General features: G+C 40.2%; 1 protein-coding gene across 2 annotated transcripts in view; it reads right to left on the bottom strand.

Annotated features, from left to right (window-relative positions):
* piezo1 (piezo-type mechanosensitive ion channel component 1) overlaps window positions 1-17500 on the bottom strand; it is a 74021-nt gene that overhangs the window by 14009 nt on the left and 42512 nt on the right. For both annotated transcript variants that reach the window (XM_046840544.1, XM_046840543.1), the window contains exons 6-23: window positions 14792-14978; window positions 14323-14536; window positions 10428-10602; window positions 10271-10345; window positions 9918-10014; window positions 8814-8914; window positions 8426-8686; window positions 7832-7937; window positions 7557-7738; window positions 6095-6243; window positions 4080-4238; window positions 3762-3850; window positions 3516-3679; window positions 2316-2492; window positions 1767-1892; window positions 833-1033; window positions 417-621; window positions 65-169 (exon numbers count right to left, since the gene is read on the bottom strand). In XM_046840544.1, the coding sequence (XP_046696500.1) occupies window positions 65-169; window positions 417-621; window positions 833-1033; window positions 1767-1892; window positions 2316-2492; window positions 3516-3679; window positions 3762-3850; window positions 4080-4238; window positions 6095-6243; window positions 7557-7738; window positions 7832-7937; window positions 8426-8686; window positions 8814-8914; window positions 9918-10014; window positions 10271-10345; window positions 10428-10602; window positions 14323-14536; window positions 14792-14978 (2773 nt within the window). The remainder of the gene's footprint in view (window positions 1-64; window positions 170-416; window positions 622-832; window positions 1034-1766; window positions 1893-2315; window positions 2493-3515; window positions 3680-3761; window positions 3851-4079; window positions 4239-6094; window positions 6244-7556; window positions 7739-7831; window positions 7938-8425; window positions 8687-8813; window positions 8915-9917; window positions 10015-10270; window positions 10346-10427; window positions 10603-14322; window positions 14537-14791; window positions 14979-17500) is intronic.

Raw genomic sequence — 17500 nt, 5'->3', positions numbered from 1 at the left:
GCTGCGATCCAGACGTATATCTATCAGTGTGTTTTATTGTTTTAGTACTCAGATGTTTACTCACCAATGAGGTTCTTGGATTTGGGGATCATGTAGAAATCGGGCAGGTAGATCCATTTAATTAGAGCGGAGTTAATGGTGACTGAGTTTTTCCATCTCCAGGGGTAGTCTGTTCAAACATGCCAGTCGAGTCGTTTATTTTCATCTTTTATTAGAATATTATATTATTGTTATAATTTTTATTATTATTTTCTTTTCTTTATAAAGCTGCAAGATTAAAAAGTGTCTTGAACACACCCTGAGTATGAACACATGGTATGATCCACATCATTGCCATACTTCACAGCAGCCTGTGGATCTCTACCTGTTGTGTAACATTAAGAAGAAGATCTGAAGAAGTAGATAAACGGACTAACCGATACAGAGAGCAGGAGGCATTCCCACACACAGGATGTACTGATAGATCATAAAGATGACCAGGAAGATGCAGTATTTCGACCAAATCTGAGCGATGGCTTCGCGGCGCCGCCGCACCATGATGGCGACCAACCAGCATCCGTGGATAATCACCAGAAAGTTCATGCGCTGGCCAATCGCATTCACGGTCATCAGGAAGCAGAGCTGGGGAGAGATAATTCCGTTAGATATCACACAAGCATGCTCTTCGTCATAATAATCCGTGTCCAGACCGATTCATGTCTTTCTGAGATCACTGAGACGCCCATCATGGTTCCTTCATTCAATCACGGATGGATGTTTATATCAAATACTTTACATTCTATTGAATCAGGAAGCCTGAGAAATAGTTGTGTAGGAGCTGAAGGAGCCAGACCTCAAGGCCAAACTTGAAGAAGCCGAAGTTGAGGAGGTATCTGATGCACGGCAGGATCCCCTCGTCCAGTTTGTCGCGTGTGGATTGTGGGAAGATAGCCTGGATGGACGGAGGAGTGCGCTGGATCTGCTTGAAGTGGTGGATCTGGTGGCGGTACACGGTCACCTCGAATACCAGTAACAGCAGCACCATCAGATGGTTCTGAGAGTGTCGCACAAAAAAATAAAAATAAATCAGAAGGTCCAACAATTTATATATTATTATTTTTATATTGGTATTTACACGATATAGACAAAAGTATTGGCACACCTAAATTTTTGGTTCTTCTCCAAACTGTTACAACAAAGCTGGAGGCACACACTTGTACAGGAAGTCTGTGGTTTAATACAATAATGCGTTCACTTGAACTTGGAAACCTGTTTCAGCATGGCAATGCTCCTGTGCACAAAGCCAGCTCCATGAAGATCTGCTTTACATGGTTTGGAGAATAAGTTCTTGAGTGGCCTGCTATAGAGTTCAGAACGCTGACTGCAACCCAGGCCTCCTCACCTTCTCACCTTCATCAGTACCTGACTTTACTAACACCATTGTGGCTAAAGGAATCCCCACAAATGTTCATAAGCACATTCCCAAATCTAGTGGAACATCTTCCCAGAAGAGTGGAGGGAATTATAAGAGCAAATTAGGAGTAAACATTTGAAGAAAAAACACAAACACATGGCATATGACCAGGTGTCCACAAACTTCTGGCACTATAGTGTTTTTCATTTGAGTGTATATAAGACCACAAACCGATGCAAATCAATTATTTATTCGTCATTTCCTTGTACAGATCCATCATTAAAGTAGTGTGAAAAAAAGAAATCTGTTTCAAGACAAAGGCAGCTGCATTGATGGATTTGGTGGATTTGGTGGACACAAGAACCATCTGTACCTTACTGTAGCCCAAAGCAGTTGTGGCCTTCCTGAAGCCAAACCAGTTAGCTGGATCTACAGGTGCTTTGTAAAGCGTGGAGCTCAGGATCTCATCAGCGTTCAGGCTCGTCTCATTAGTCAGAGGCTGGAAGACAAGCAATATTTGAGAAGTCTGCAAGGATTAGGCCAAAATAAACGTTTGGTGAACTTTATAAATAAATGAAATGGATAAATTGTACTCAGTTGTGTAAATGTTACGAGTGCTTGCGGAGGACCTGCTGAACATCTGAGTCCTAAACGACTCACTGTTTCCCATAAACAGCTTTAAAGCTCAAATCTATAAGTGGCTTAGGGGTGTGGGTATGATTATAAAGAGAGAGAGAGAGAGAGAGAGAGAGAGAGAGACATTAGTCTAATGCATAGTCAGCTTACAGACAATGAGTCTTGAGCATGTGGGTGTGTACACGGGAGAATGTTCACTTTTCAGATAAAGGAGAGATAAAGCCATGAGAGATACAAGCTCGTGTGTGTGTGTGTGTGTGTGTCTGTGTCTGTGTGTGAGTCTCACCACTGTACAGTTGTTGGAGTACTCCTCAGGTTTGACGATGCTGAGCTGGTAGAGCATCTTGCAGACGATGATGACACAAACCCAGACGGTAGATAGACAAGAGGCCATGGGTCTGAACCGGGTGAAGGGCATCGCGAATGACCACAATACAACCAACACCAAGTTCATCACAGACGGCTACACGACCACCAAGAGAAAAAGACAGTAAGAAAGAAAGAGAATATTTTTGGTGCACTAATAATGACGTAAAATGAGCACTTTCTATACAGGACGTCTATACAGGAACAAGATTACATTATAGGTTATAAACTGTAAAACAGGGGTCCCCAAACTACAGCCCGGAGGCTGAATACGACACGCCCCCACATTAGGAACGGCCCTCTCAACAATGCTAGAGACATATTTTGAAAATTACATTTTAACTAAATATATATATATATATTTTTTTTTTCTATTCATCTAGTTGATGGCGGGAACTATCGTGCTATTAACAATAATCCATACCGATAGTTTTTCCGGGTTCCGGTCTGCTGTGATTACAAGAGCGGGCTCTAGAGGCAAATTACAGACACCACATGCTGTTTGTTTTTACACGTAAGACTGCGCACCGCAAGGAGAGAGCTATATTTATAATGTATAAATTACATAATTATATTTATTAAAGAATATATTCCTATTTATTTCCTTTAGCACATTGTCATGATTCAGTAATGTTTTTTTTATTTATTTTTGTAATAAAGTTCAGCACTACTTCACATGGTGTTTTTTTCTTTTTTTTATTTTTATTCAGTATCCATTTTTAAAAACTATGGGTTTATTAATCGAGTACAATCCGACCCAACTATCGTTAAAATCCACTATCGGTTCCTGCTAAGTTCATCACTAATGTGTGAGCCAGTGGCGACTGTGGTGAAAGAAAAACTCCATGAGACCTCATGACGAAGGAACTATCTGAGTACCATCTGAGAGTTTCTATTCTACTCACCAACACTTGTCATGGTACCAAAAACCCAGAAACTGCTTTCTATCAGAAAGACTGCCCCATGTTGTAGTGCTGATCCTAAAGATGTTCATTTGTGTATTATAAGCCATAAATGTCTCTGTGATGTAGCTGGAGCTTCTCCTGATTTTACTTAACACCAAACTGCTCTGAAAAATTCTGATGTAAAAAAAATAAGGACGAATAAATGATTTGCGGACCTCTGCAAGCGCCACCCAGATGACAAACAGAGCAACGATTTTGAAGATGTGGAACTCCAGGACACGCCAGAGAAAAACCTCAACGTGGGTAAGGATGTCCAGGAACTTCCTAAAGAGCACCATGAGTCTGTCCATCACCAGACCCCACTTACTGGGAACCATCACTGAGGGGAAAGAGGAGGGGAAAATGATAAACCTGAAGCAGTCAGATCATATGGAATCAGTGTTGTGTTTTCAGTGCCTGACCTCCATCTTCTGATTCATCATCTCCCAGCTCTGCTGTTAGATCTTCCTCCTCAAAGCCTACGCCATCCTTCTTGAGGGCAGACCTCTTTCTGCAGCAACACATCGAGTAAAAGTACTGAGACTAATGAAGTTAAATGAAATGTAACCCAGATGAAGCTGATCAGTCAGAGGGTTTGAGGTTCATGCTACAAGAATCTTTAACAACCAGCTTCAATAAATACTTAAAATTTTTCTTTAATTAATAGCATTTTTGTTCATTTTACTTATAAATGAATAAAATGTTATGTACAAATGACATTAATAGGGTTCAGGTCATGCCTGTGCAGTGGTGCGATGTTCTCCAGATCCGTGATCTTCATGAACGACTTGTGGAAGTAGTGCAGCTGCAGGATGCATGCCAGCAAGAAGAAACCAGGAATCAAAATACTGCTGAACAACTCGGAGAGCTTGAACGTCTCGAGGCCGATGTCTGCGAGCCTGCAAGGCAGAAACACGTGCGACCCTGACATGTGTATATATCAGAGGTGGGACGTAACGAAGTATAAATACGTCCGTATTGTACTTTTCTGTATCAGTTCTTTACTTCACTGTTTATTTTTTGGACTTTTTACTTTCACTTATTACATTTTTACACAAATATCTGTACTTTCTACTGCTTACATTTTCCAAACAGACTCTTTACTTTAGTTTGAATGTATTTGGTGAAAGGTCAATATTTATTCTTCACTTTATTAACATGTTTCCTGTCATTGTGCTGCTTTTTCAATCTCCCACTGGTGTATCATTTCCTGTCTCTCTCACACACCACAGACATAGACTAGATTCTGAAGCTCACAATGAGCAGGCAGGAGGCAGTAAGAAGTCTGGGGTTAACGTGGATGAGACAGAGGGAGTCAGTGATGAGAACATGACTGAGAAGAGAAACATTCCTGATCATCATCATCATCTTTTCTCTGCTGGTCTTCTATATGGTGGATGTTCAGCCTGGATAAATTTTTTAGGTAAATGTGTTTTGTATTAAAATATTAATTAGGGCTGTCAAAATTAGGCCGATAATAATGTGTTATCGAAAATTTATTTTAACGCCATTAATTTTATTAACGTGCACATTTCTGTTTGACCGTTTTTATAAAAAACAAATAAATACACATAAAAGAGGCGAAATTAAAATTAAAATGTGACACGTTCATTCACTTTCTTTACTCAGAAAAAATTAATTAAAAAACTCCACATGTATTTTCAATCACTAAACATTTGTTTTACTGATGCACCAAGTCTCAAATCAGCACCAAAATCCGCCATGATGAACAGAATTATCCCTCTGGGGTCGACAAACGGCTTGTTTTGTGGAATTTTTTCCTCATAATGCCGAAAGGAACTTAAATAATTCTATTTTCTGATCGTACAGATAAGAGCAATAAATCATTTGAATCTGTACTTTCATTTGCATTCACTCTTAATAACAACAAAATGCTGTGCTTTTGTAAAATAAAGAAAACAGCCAGGGGGCGCTCTCTGCCGTCTCTGTCATCTCTCTTCACAGACACATAAATAAAACAACCTAAATCTCAGTGAATATTTGCCTCACAGACATAATAATATATTAATAGAAAGCTCGAAATGTCTTCTTTTAAATAAACAAAGATTCTCTGATTCTGTAGTCCGTATGAAAGTGAAAAAAAGGTACAGTTTCTCTGGTATCACCTCATTAACCGTCCGTTTGGAAACATAGTTGAAGGTTCCACTTGGTGTCCTAAAGATTTACGTAATTTAAAACACCATTATTACTTAAAAACATTTAGAGGAATATTTTGTCTTCATGCTTTATGTTGAGTTTGGCTTCACTAATAATTAACATACATTTGCATAAAGCATCAATATTTGTCCAATGTTGATTAGAATATAAAAAATTGGAAAGTATTAATTTATGGTACATTTAGAACAGATACAAATGTACGAATTCAATTTCGTTTAATGTTGAGTGAACTACTACTTACTACTACTCATGTAGTAGTAAAGGATACTTTTACATGTCAGAGCCCAAACGTCTTTACTTTAACTTGAGTAAACAAGTATAGTCAGTACTTCAACTTTTACTAGAGTATTTTAAAACATGAGTATCTGCACTTCTACTTACTGTACATAAAGGATGTGTACTTTTTTCACCTCTGGTATAAATATTTATGAAAATTCACTCTGACACGTACCTCAAACAAATAACTTAGACATTTGTGTAAATATCGGACTTAATTTTCTTTAAGTTCGTGTACAAGCAATATTTCACATTGTATCAGATAAATAATAAAAACGGAACATAAAGATGAACAGCGTACTGGTCTTCTGTGAAGCCGGTGAAGTTCCTCCAGTAGTGTGGGAAGTCCTCAAACTGGTAGGTGTAGATGGCAATGAGAACCAACATGGTGTAGGCCACCACCAACCACCAGAATGGCTTTAGGAGCCTTCTCCATAGGGAGTAGTACACCTGCAGAGAGAGAGAGAGAGAGATGAAGATGATGATGATTATATGTATGAGTAGCAGTAATAATGATAGTAATAGCACAAAGTGTATTTGTAATTGTAGTAATAAAAATATTACCAGCAGTAATTACAATAGTAATGTTATAAGCAGTAAAACTAACAGTTGAAGCACCAGTATTAATAGTAATAGTAGTACCAGTATTGGGACTGTTATTACTAGCTACTGGGAGCAGTAGTAATAATAGTAACAGTAATAACAGTGACCTGTAGAAATAATAATATTAATATCAATAAAAGTTGTAATAGCTAATTTAATAGAATTGGTTGGTTCATTTACTGTCTTACAAATGACATTTCCTATCTATAAATTTGAATTAGTAATACCAGAAGTTGCAGTAATAGCAGCAGGTCGACCGATCGGTGGATTTTACCGATACTGACATCTAGGTTGGATCGTACTTTCTGATAAACGATTAATCGACCAAAATGGATAAAAAAAATAAATAAAATAAAACACTCCATGTAAAACAATACTGGACCTCATTACAGAAATTTGAAAAAAATCATAAAAAACACTGATTTATGAAAATGTGCTAAATCAAATTAATATGAACATATTAATAAAAAAATGATAAACAAAAATATCATGCGCAGTCTCGCGTGTAAAACCAAACGGCACGTGGTGTCAGTGATTCGCCTCTAGAGGACGCTTTTGCAGTGAAAGCGGACCTTCTCAGCCCCTCCTGCATCAGACGCTAGCCGGAAAAATCTGTATGGATTTTTGCTGATAGTTCCAGCAATCAACTTTCGGTGCCGATTAAACGGCAAACCCAAAGAATCGCTCGGCCTCTAAGTATCAGTATAATAATAGCAACAGCAGTAATAATGGTGGTTGAAATACCATCAAAAGAAGTAATAATAGTAGCAGTAATATTATTATTATTATTATTATTATTAGTAATATCAATAGTAGTAGTAGTAGATATTAGACATTTCTTAGATATTTATGGAATTTATTAGACACCCTTATCCAAAGCGACTTGCATATATTAAGGGCTTTCTTTCATTTATAAGGTTATGATGATAAGATCATTTATATTCTCATTCAGAGATAAAACACTCATTTAGCCCCTGCACTACCACCACATGGCAGGGATCTGACCCTTTTGGCTATACAGAAGAAGTCTCAGAGAGCCTGCAGATACGTTTAGTGCACTATAAACATGTTCTTATCGGAAAGCAGTCTGGTGATAAACACTGTACATTGTAATCCACAGATAATAAAACACCGTGGCCTCGTTAGAAGGTGGTGTTTACCTGGTAGAGGCACATGCAGAGCAGAAACAGGAGCATGTAGACGATCTTATAGCCCACCAGTTTCCCAGCAAAGCTCACCATGATGAACATTCCTCCACACACATAGATCCAATACTTGGCATAAAGACTCATCACCACCCTCCCGAGCAGCTTTAAGATGGAGTCATCATGACCTGCGGCCTCTGGAGAATGAGGAATTTGCACAGAAGAAATGCATGTTCAGATGGACATAGTTTTCATGAGAAGGTGAGGAGTGTAGCTCAGACTTAGTGTACCTCCAGTAGTGACCTCCTCAAGCGGGACGCTCTGCTTCTTCTTCCTCCCAAACTTATCCTTTACTGAGTGTCGTAAAAGCAGCCAGAATGTCAGCATGAACAGCAGCTGCGCAGTAGATGGAGTCCTCATTAGAGATCAGGTAAATACAGTATCTCACAAAAGTAAGTACACCACTCACATTTCAGCAACCGTTTTATTATACGTTCTCAAGGGACAGTACTATAGAAACTTCGATATATTTTGGAGTAGTCTTCTCCATCTTCCACTTGAGGATGCTCCACAGGTGCTCAAAATTGTTCAGGTCTGGAGACATACTTGGCCACTTGATCACCAGCCCAGTTTCTGAATGGAGGGCATCATTTTCACAACACCAGTAACAGCAGCACTCATGCAGCCCCAGACCATGATGCTACCCCCACCATGCTTGACTGTAGGCAAGACACAATTTTCTTTGTACCCTCTATGTTCCATAGTACTGTCTCTTGAGAAGATACTAAAATGGTTGCTGAAATGTGAGGGGTGTACTCACTTTTTAAAATACTGTACAATTCATACAGAAATCATGTGTGTTAAAAAACTACTGAAGATCTTACCATGGCTCCCAGACGTAGACAGGGATAAGGTGCTCGGTCCAGTCCCATCTGCCTCAGGCTCATAGAGCCCAGATGTTTTGGAAGTTCATGCTCCAGGTCCATGGCCCAGACATAGTTCAGGCTGCAGAGGACGAGGCCGTAGAGCAGGAGGAAGGGCGAGCAGAGCATGGCGAAGTGGCGGCGAGCTCGAAGCATCCAGATCACACACGCCCATAAGAGCAGCACAAACGTCAACCAGCTGTGATAGGTGATACTCCATACCTGTATGTGTGTGTGTGTGTGTGTGTGTGTGTGTGTGTGTGTGTGTGTGTGTTCATATAATCCATCAGAACATAAAAAGTACATGTATGAGTGGTTTATATGTTAAAAAGGATGATGAGGACGTTACCATCATAGCGATGAGAGCACCGATGTAACTCTGCTGCATGATCATCCTCCCTGCTAATCGTATAGGACTGTCCTGCTGCTGCTCTGTTTCTGTACTGGGACCTGACACACACACACACACACACACACACACACACACACACACACACACACACACACACACACACAGCTTAATAACTGAATATTTTTACACAAATTTTATTTTATTTCAAGTCAATTAATGTTATAGCAAATGAAACACAAACTACAAGAAATGTGATGCGTACTACAGGAAATGAGACAAACTACAGGAAATTCATACTACAAGAAATGTGATGTGTACTAGAGGAAATGAGAAATAAAGTAGTGAAAATGAGACAAACTACAGACAAACTACAGAAACTGAAACAACCTACAGAAAATGAGCCACAAAGTGCAAGAAATGAGACAAACTACAGAAAATCCAGACTACAGGAAATTAGAGACATACGACAGCAAATTAGACACAAGCTACAGAAAATGAGATGCATGCTACAGGCACTGCATAGTACAGGAAATAACATCGAGGATGCTAAAGGAAATGAGACACAAACTACAGGAAATGAGGCACAAGTTACAGAAATGAGACACAAACTACAGGAAATTAGATGCATATCACAGCAAATGAGATACAAACCACAGGAAATGAGACACAAACTACAGGAAATTAGATACAAACTACAAGAAAGACAGACTCGAAATTTGAGACACACGACAACAAATGAGACACAAACTACAGGAAATGATACTCAAACTACAAGAAATGAGACAGAGACTTTAAAATGTAAGATGCATACCACAAGAAATGAGACTCAATCTACAGAAAATTCATATTAAAGGAAATTTGATGTGTACTACAGGAAATGAGACACAAACTACAGGAAATGAGACATAAGCTACAGGAAATGAGACACAAGCTACAGGAAATGAGATACGTTTGTGATAATTGATAAAAGAAAATTTTATTTTTCCCTCATTTATTTGAGCAACACCACATTTTGGACCTTCTTCAAATAAAGAGCCAATCATTCTCGAGTTCTTTCTACTCTACAGTGTGACTCAGGCTGAATGAAGCCCACAGACGTACCGAGGTCTTGTTGACTGGAACCGTTGGTGCCGTGGGCTTTGGCATCGTTCGTGTCAGTTTCCTGTCCAGGACTTTCACCTGAAGTCAGCAACATTCTCTGTAATAACAATAAAAAACACACAAACACGACACGTGAACTGCTGAGTTCTTCACACGAAAAAATGGTGGAAACTTCCAGACTGCTTCCATCGCTGTTATATAGTGTAAAAACTATTTCCTGCAGACACGTCATGTGTCTTATTTTCCACGTCGGAATCTCGAATGTCTGTAAACTACAGAAAAATCTCACTAGACAAACCGCCTAAGATTTTTTTCTCTTTGTATTATGTTTTAAGGATTTAATGTCGACCCACCTTAGTGTCATCTTCAGGGGTTTTTTGGTCCGTCCCCCATAGCATAAGCTCCACCTCCTCTCCCACACCCTCTTTCTGTAAAACAAATCACATCATACACTCAACATGCAAATATCGTATGACATCATCCAGTGACACACACTTAATAATCAAGCACCTTATCCACGTGCCCAGGAATGCTCATCTTCAGGACCGTTACCACGCTGATGTAGAGGAGAAAGAGGATGCCTGGGTTGAGGTACACCGGCCAATCATGCTCCGTGTTGAATATGAGGTCATCGGAGTGGGAGGAGCAATTAAAAGGTCTAACGATGTTCTTCAGGCCAAAAAGTCTGAAGGAGGAAAAAAGAAAAGCTTCCAGAGTTAGCATGATGGCAGTGTCAGTGTTCGTGTGTGTGTGTCCCAAAAAAACTTCACTTCCTGTCTATTCCCGCTTGGAAAAATCCAAACATTCCCAGGCCAACCGCGTTCATCCCTGCACCCACTCACTCATGCAAACTACGTCATCCTGCATTCATTCATTCACTCACTCACTCACACACACACACACACACACACACACACACACACACACACATATATATACAGTGGAACCTCGGGTTACGAACGCCCCGGCATACGTATAATTCAGGGTACGAATCGCAGTTCATCAAAATTTTTGCCCCTGGTTACGAACAATATATCGGGATACGAACGTCGCTCACCAAAAAATCGCAGGCAAGTTGGTTGTTTTTGGTCTATCAATGCAGCTCGTCACATCAGTTAGCGTCCTGTGTCCCTAGCGAGAGCATCGTGTTACTTATCCGCTTGAACTTTTCCCGGCGGCAGCGTAACAACTCGTTAGTTGATGCTCGTGGAATGATGAGATGGACAACATTAGCCGATGCATAACCACTTTACTTGTTTTTATGAAGATAGATTAGCAGGGTTACAGTCTTTTCCGAAGTACAATACCCATAATGAATTTCACTCTGGACTTCAATACCAACTGATAGTAGCCTTAAAGAAACAGCTCTCATTTTCCTCTAATGCAACAATTGTCTCAGCGTTAGTGTTAATAACACTGTCTTTAATATTCTATAATATAATATATAATAATATATAATAATATAATATATAATAATATATAATAATATAATATATAATAATATATAATAATATAATATAATAAGATTCTCCTTCCAAACAATAACTCTCCCTCCTCCCCTTCTACGAACGTCGTCTCCTGCAGCGAGTCTTCTCAAAGGAAAGTACCGGTAAAGATCTTTTCCTCTTTTGTATGTTTTATGTGGTATGATTTTAATATAACATGTTAAAAGTAAATAATATTAGTGAATATTGGCTTTATTTTTATTTAAGTAATATTTTTGGTTGTCCAGAACGAATTACAAGTTTCTGTTCATTATTATGGGGAAATTTGTATCGATACGAACTTTTCAGGTTCTGAATAAAGTACCGAACGAATTAAATTCGTAACCGAGGTTCCACTGTATATATATATATATATATATATATATATATATATATATATATATATATATACAGGAGTGCAGAATTATTAGGCAAGTTGTATTTTTGAGGATTAATTTTATTTGAGGATTAATTTGAACAACAACCATGTTCTCAATGAACACAAAAACTCATTAATATCAAAGCTGAATATTTTTGGAAGTAGTTTTAGTTTTAGCTATTTTAGGGGATATCTGTGTGTGCAGGTGACTATTACTGTGCATAATTATTAGGCAACTTAACAAAAAACAAATTCATACCCATTTCAATTATTTATTTTTACCAGTGAAACCAATATAACATCTCAACATTCACAAATATACATTTCTGACATTCAAAACCAAACAAAAACAAATCAGTGACCAATATAGCCACCTTTCTTTGCAAGGACACTCAAAAGCCTGCCATCCATGGATTCTGTCAGTGTTTTGATCTGTTCACCATCAACATTGCGTGCAGCAGCAACCACAGCCTCCCAGACACTGTTCAGAGAGGTGTACTGTTTTCCTCCTTGTAAATCGCACATTTGATGATGGACCACAGGTTCTCAATGGGGTTCAGATCAGGTGAACAAGGAGGCCATATCATTAGATTTTCTTCTTTTATACCCTTTCTTGCCAGCCACGCTGTGGAGTACTTGGACGTGTGTGATGGAGCATTGTCCTGCATGAAAATCATGTTTTTCTTGAAGGATGCAGACTTCTTCCTGTACCACTGCTTGAAGAAGGTGTCTTCCAGAAACTGGCAGTAGGACTGGGAGTTCAGCTTGACTCCATCCTCAACCCGAAAAGGCCCCACAAGCTCATCTTTGATGATACCAGCCCAAACCAGTACTCCACCTCCACCTTGCTGGCGCCTGAGTCGGACTGGAGCTCTCTGCCCTTTACCAATCCAGCCACGGGCCCATCCATCTGGCCCATCAAGACTCACTCTCATTTCATCAGTCCATAAAACCTTAGAAAAATCAGTCTTGAGATATTTCTTGGCCCAGTCTTGACGCTTTCAGCTTGTGTGTCTTGTTCAGTGGTGGTCGACTTTCTGCCTTTCTTACCTTGGCCATGTCTCTGAGTATTGCACACCTTGTGCTTTTGGGCACCCAGTGATGTTGCAGCTCTGAAATATGGCCAAACTGGTGGCAAGTGGCATCTTGGCAGCTGCACGCTTGACTTTTCTCAGTTCACGGGCAGTTATTTTGCGCCTTGGTTTTTCCACACGCTTCTTGCGACCCTGTCGACTATTTTGAATGAAACGCTTGATTGTTCGATGATCACGCTTCAGAAGCTTGGCTATTTTAAGACTGCTGCATCCCTCTGCAATATATCTCACTATTTTTGACTTTTCTGAGCCTGTCAAGTCCTTCTTTTGACCCATTTTGCCAAAGGAAAGGAAGTTGCCTAATAATTATGCACACCTGATATAGGGTGTTGATGTCATTAGACCACACCCCTTCTCATTACAGAGATGCACATCACCTAATATGCTTAATTGGTAGTAGGCTTTCCAGCCTATACAGCTTGGAGTAAGACAACATGCATAACGAGGATGATGTGGTCAAAATACTCATTTGCCTAATAATTCTGCACTCCCTGTATATATACACACACACACACACCCTTTACTTTTATTATTTTTAAAAGTGAACAATGATTTGTGAATAATATTCTCTATGTAGATCGATTTCTTGTCACTAAACTGTATCTCGAGCGCGTTCTCTCAGCACCGCTGCTGCTACGTGAATACAACACATCACACTACACTACAGAGACGGAGGCGTGTCCTGAGAGTCACAAAAAATACAGATTAACATGGCAGAGGCAGAGCTGTAACTTCCTGCAGACACAACAGGAAAAGAACGTCTGGTTGTATTTCAGCTTTTTTGGCGTGTGTGTGAAAAGACCAGGAGTAAGAAGTCAGAAGGCTCTTAAGTAAATTGATGATTTGCTGTCCGTCTGAACTGAAGACATAAAAGAAGAAATGAACTTTCAGAGCATCAGATTTTTTCCCCATTGAATTGTATTGCGCTGAATTGGATCAGACTGCAACGTAGTCACACACACACACACAACAATCATAGCCCTCACACCCACAAACCTCAAAAACAGCCCTCACACACACACCATATACACACAGCCCTTACACACACAACCCTCACAGACACACACACAGCCCTCAAACACACAACCTCACACACACACAGCCCTCAAACACACAACCTCACACACAGCCCTTATACACATAACCTCTCACACACACACACACACACACAGCCTTCACACAACCTCACACACAGCTCTCACACGCAGCCCTCACACACACACACACACACACACACACACACACACACACACACACACACACACACACACACACACACACCTCATACACAACTCTCACACACCTCACTTAACACTTACACACACACTCACAACCTTTACTTTCACTCACAGCTGAATACACTCAGGATGAATTATATCAAAAAGTTCCTGACAATCAAAAACAAACTAGAGAATGTGTGTGTGTGTGTGTGTGTGTGTATAGCATACCTGGCCCACAGGCTGCTCGGGGTGAGGAAGCTCTGTGCCACTGTACTCTGGTACAAATACAGACACACCAAGTGTCCGGCTGTGAACAAGCCCACCATCACACACAGCGCATTGAAGCCCAGGTGGCTGATGGGAAGGTGGCAGGCCCACCAGGTACACACTATGATGAAGAGCAGGAAGTAGACGGAGGAGAAAGCCGAGGGCAACGTGATACCTGTGCAGGTAAAACCAATGTTTATCTCAAACAAATAATAAATACTTACACACTTCTTTTTTATTCATCATTAATAATAATAATAATAATAATAATAATAATAATAATAATAATAACAACAACAGAGACTTTAGCTAATGCTATATTAGTTTATAATAATGTTTATATACTGTATGTGTTGTCTGTATTTTATTAGTGTATGTGTGTGTGCATGTGTGTGTGTGTGTGCGTGTGTGTGCGCGTGTGGTTCCTCACCAGCCAGCCCCAGCAGTATGATGGCCAGAACTCTGCCCATATTGTGGAGAAATCGCTGGATTGTAGCTCTGAGCTGAGCACACAGCTGAGCCGGTCCTCTGGTCTTCTCCTCCTTCCTGTCCTCTTCATCCTCATCATCATCACCCTCTTCATCCTCCTCCTCTACTTCATCATCTGTTTGGGGCTCCTTGAACGACAGGTTGGAGAAAAGTATGACAAAATGTACTCATTGGAAATGCTCAGCTCTGGGGCTGAACCTGGTCGTGGATTTGTTACGTAAAACTGCGTGCTGCCATTGTGGTTTATTCTACAGTCTATAACATTCACACACACTGATGCTGTTCTCGTGGAGAACGACCTTAAACCTGGAACGATCTTCAAAAGATCTGCACGTGGTTCAGAGTTTTCATTAAAATGATATAAATATTTTGCATAAAAAAAAAAAAATAAATAAAAAACAATACAAAAACTAAACCAGGTAATTTTTTCTGTGGGATGTGAATTTCTACAGTGTCCAGTCATTAGCAGAAAATAGCTTTCTTAGCAGAAAGGAAGGAAGGAAGGAAGGAAGGAAGGAAGGAGAGAGAGAGAGAGAGAGAGAGAGAGAGAGAGAGAGAGAGAGAGAGAGAGAGAGAGAGAGAGAGAGAGAGAGAAAGAGAAAGAAAGAGCAAGACAGACAGACAGACAGAATTATAGAAAAACAGACAAAAAAACAAAAAAACAAACAAAAAAAACAAACTGGAAAAAAGACAGTCAGACAGACAGACAGACAGACAGACAGGGGGACAGACAGACAAGGAGTCAGTCAGACAGACACACAGGGGGACAGACAGACAGGGGGACAGACAGACAGGGCTATGACTGGGGATGTAAACAGGACAAAGATTAAAGCAAGGTAATGAGTTTAGTACACACAGACACACACACACATCTGATTTTTTACTACAGAGAATGGAATCCTAATGTGGAATGTTCCAGCCGTTTCAGTGTTCCTCAGTTTGCTCTCTCTGAGGAGATCAGGAGACAAGAGCAGAAAAATGCCATCCCACACAAGGATAGAAGCTCTGCTGCACATGTTCCTGAGGCAGCAGTGATCCTGTCCCTCTCTACTCTCTGGACCTGCCTGATTCATCCTGATGCCCATCCTTTGGATGGAGCTCTCTTCAACTGGAGACCACTTACTTGTAAGTGAATGTTTCACATGAACAAAAGATCCATGAGATTCCTGTGGAAGCATGAAAATGGATTTGGACTGTAATTGATATAAACAGCTCGAGTGGTTTAGGGCTACAATTCACCATGAACAGATTTACACTCGAGTCTCCATCAGTGAGCAGGTGATAACCTCAACAATGATGGAACTGTAATAAATGAGCACTTGGTGATGAGGATGAGGTTCCTGTCTGGTTCTTCTCAAGATTTCTGCCTTCTGAAGTCTCAGGGAGTTTTTTAGTTGCCATTGTTACCACTGGCTCACATGTTAGGGATAAACTCATAGTGAGTAGAGATGTGCAAAAACAACGGATTAAATAAAACCAGACTTTCTTTTCCTGTTCTGTCTCCAGGAAGATGGATCTTTATATATATTTAGTTTTGCCTTGTTTTGTTTCGACAGCTATCATTACATGACTTTTAAGGACTGGGGAGTCTATACATGGAGGGTGTGTGTTGTTTGTGATGTCTGAGCTCCATAACACACCCAGTGCACAAATAACAGCAAGGACCCATAATCCACAAATCCACAGGGGACGGGTGATACAGGACATCCCTCAGGACCCCCGACATCTCGCTACCACACTGAGTTTAAGGGTGTTGGTAATACTCATCATCGTTCATACTCATCATGTTCAATAAATTTGGATCTCTACAGCAGGAGATGTTCCATATCTTCCAACACATGTAAAGAAGATCTTCATAGAACTGGCTTTGTTGCAAAGGAGCATCGTCATGCTGGAACAGGTTTGGGTCTCCTAGTTCAAAGAATAATTCAATGGTTCCTCCCAAGGTTTCTTTTTCGTATCGTCTCACCACCATCACCTCCGAGTCTCTCATGAGGGACACCTTTGGAACACTCGTGTTTCTGATCTGTGCAACACCGAGTCATTTTCACGCGACTGATCTGAGTGGGTCAGAAGGAGAAATGTGGGTAAATAGTATTTCTCCACACCGCTGGGTGTTGCAAACGTGTTGGAAGATGTCCAGGCTGATACGCTCCTGAAAGATGCATTACTCAACTGTATCAGAACTGAACCAACAATTATCACCTAAAACTGAGAAACATCCCACACCCCAGAACGCGTTTTTATTGTGGGCCTCAGACAACGAACATTCAGGAATCGGTTGCTAATTGATATAATGAGGTAATTTCCCCACACTGACACACGTTCAGCCCCGGCTTTTGTTTGTTGACACAGTCGTCTTGGCAACAGCAGGAGGTTGGAAGCTGTTGGCTGTGTGTTTCTCCAGACGGTACAAAGAAAACATGAGAGAAAGTCCAAGTATGAAAATAAAACACAAAAAAAAACATAGAAAATGATCAACATGCTGCAGTTTGGCTCTGGAACTCATGAATGTGTGTGTGTGTGTGTGTGTGTGTGTGTGTGTGTGTGTGTGTGTATATGAGTCAGACTTGGGATTCCCCTAACAGATCAGAAAACTAAAAATATATTAAACTTGGAAAAAACATGCTTAAATGATGCACTGTGAAAC

The sequence above is a fragment of the Silurus meridionalis genome, chromosome 26 (assembly GCF_014805685.1).
Source record: "Silurus meridionalis isolate SWU-2019-XX chromosome 26, ASM1480568v1, whole genome shotgun sequence".
In the NCBI taxonomy this organism is placed as follows: domain Eukaryota; kingdom Metazoa; phylum Chordata; class Actinopteri; order Siluriformes; family Siluridae; genus Silurus; species Silurus meridionalis.
This window is presented reverse-complemented; position numbering and strand designations above follow the sequence as displayed.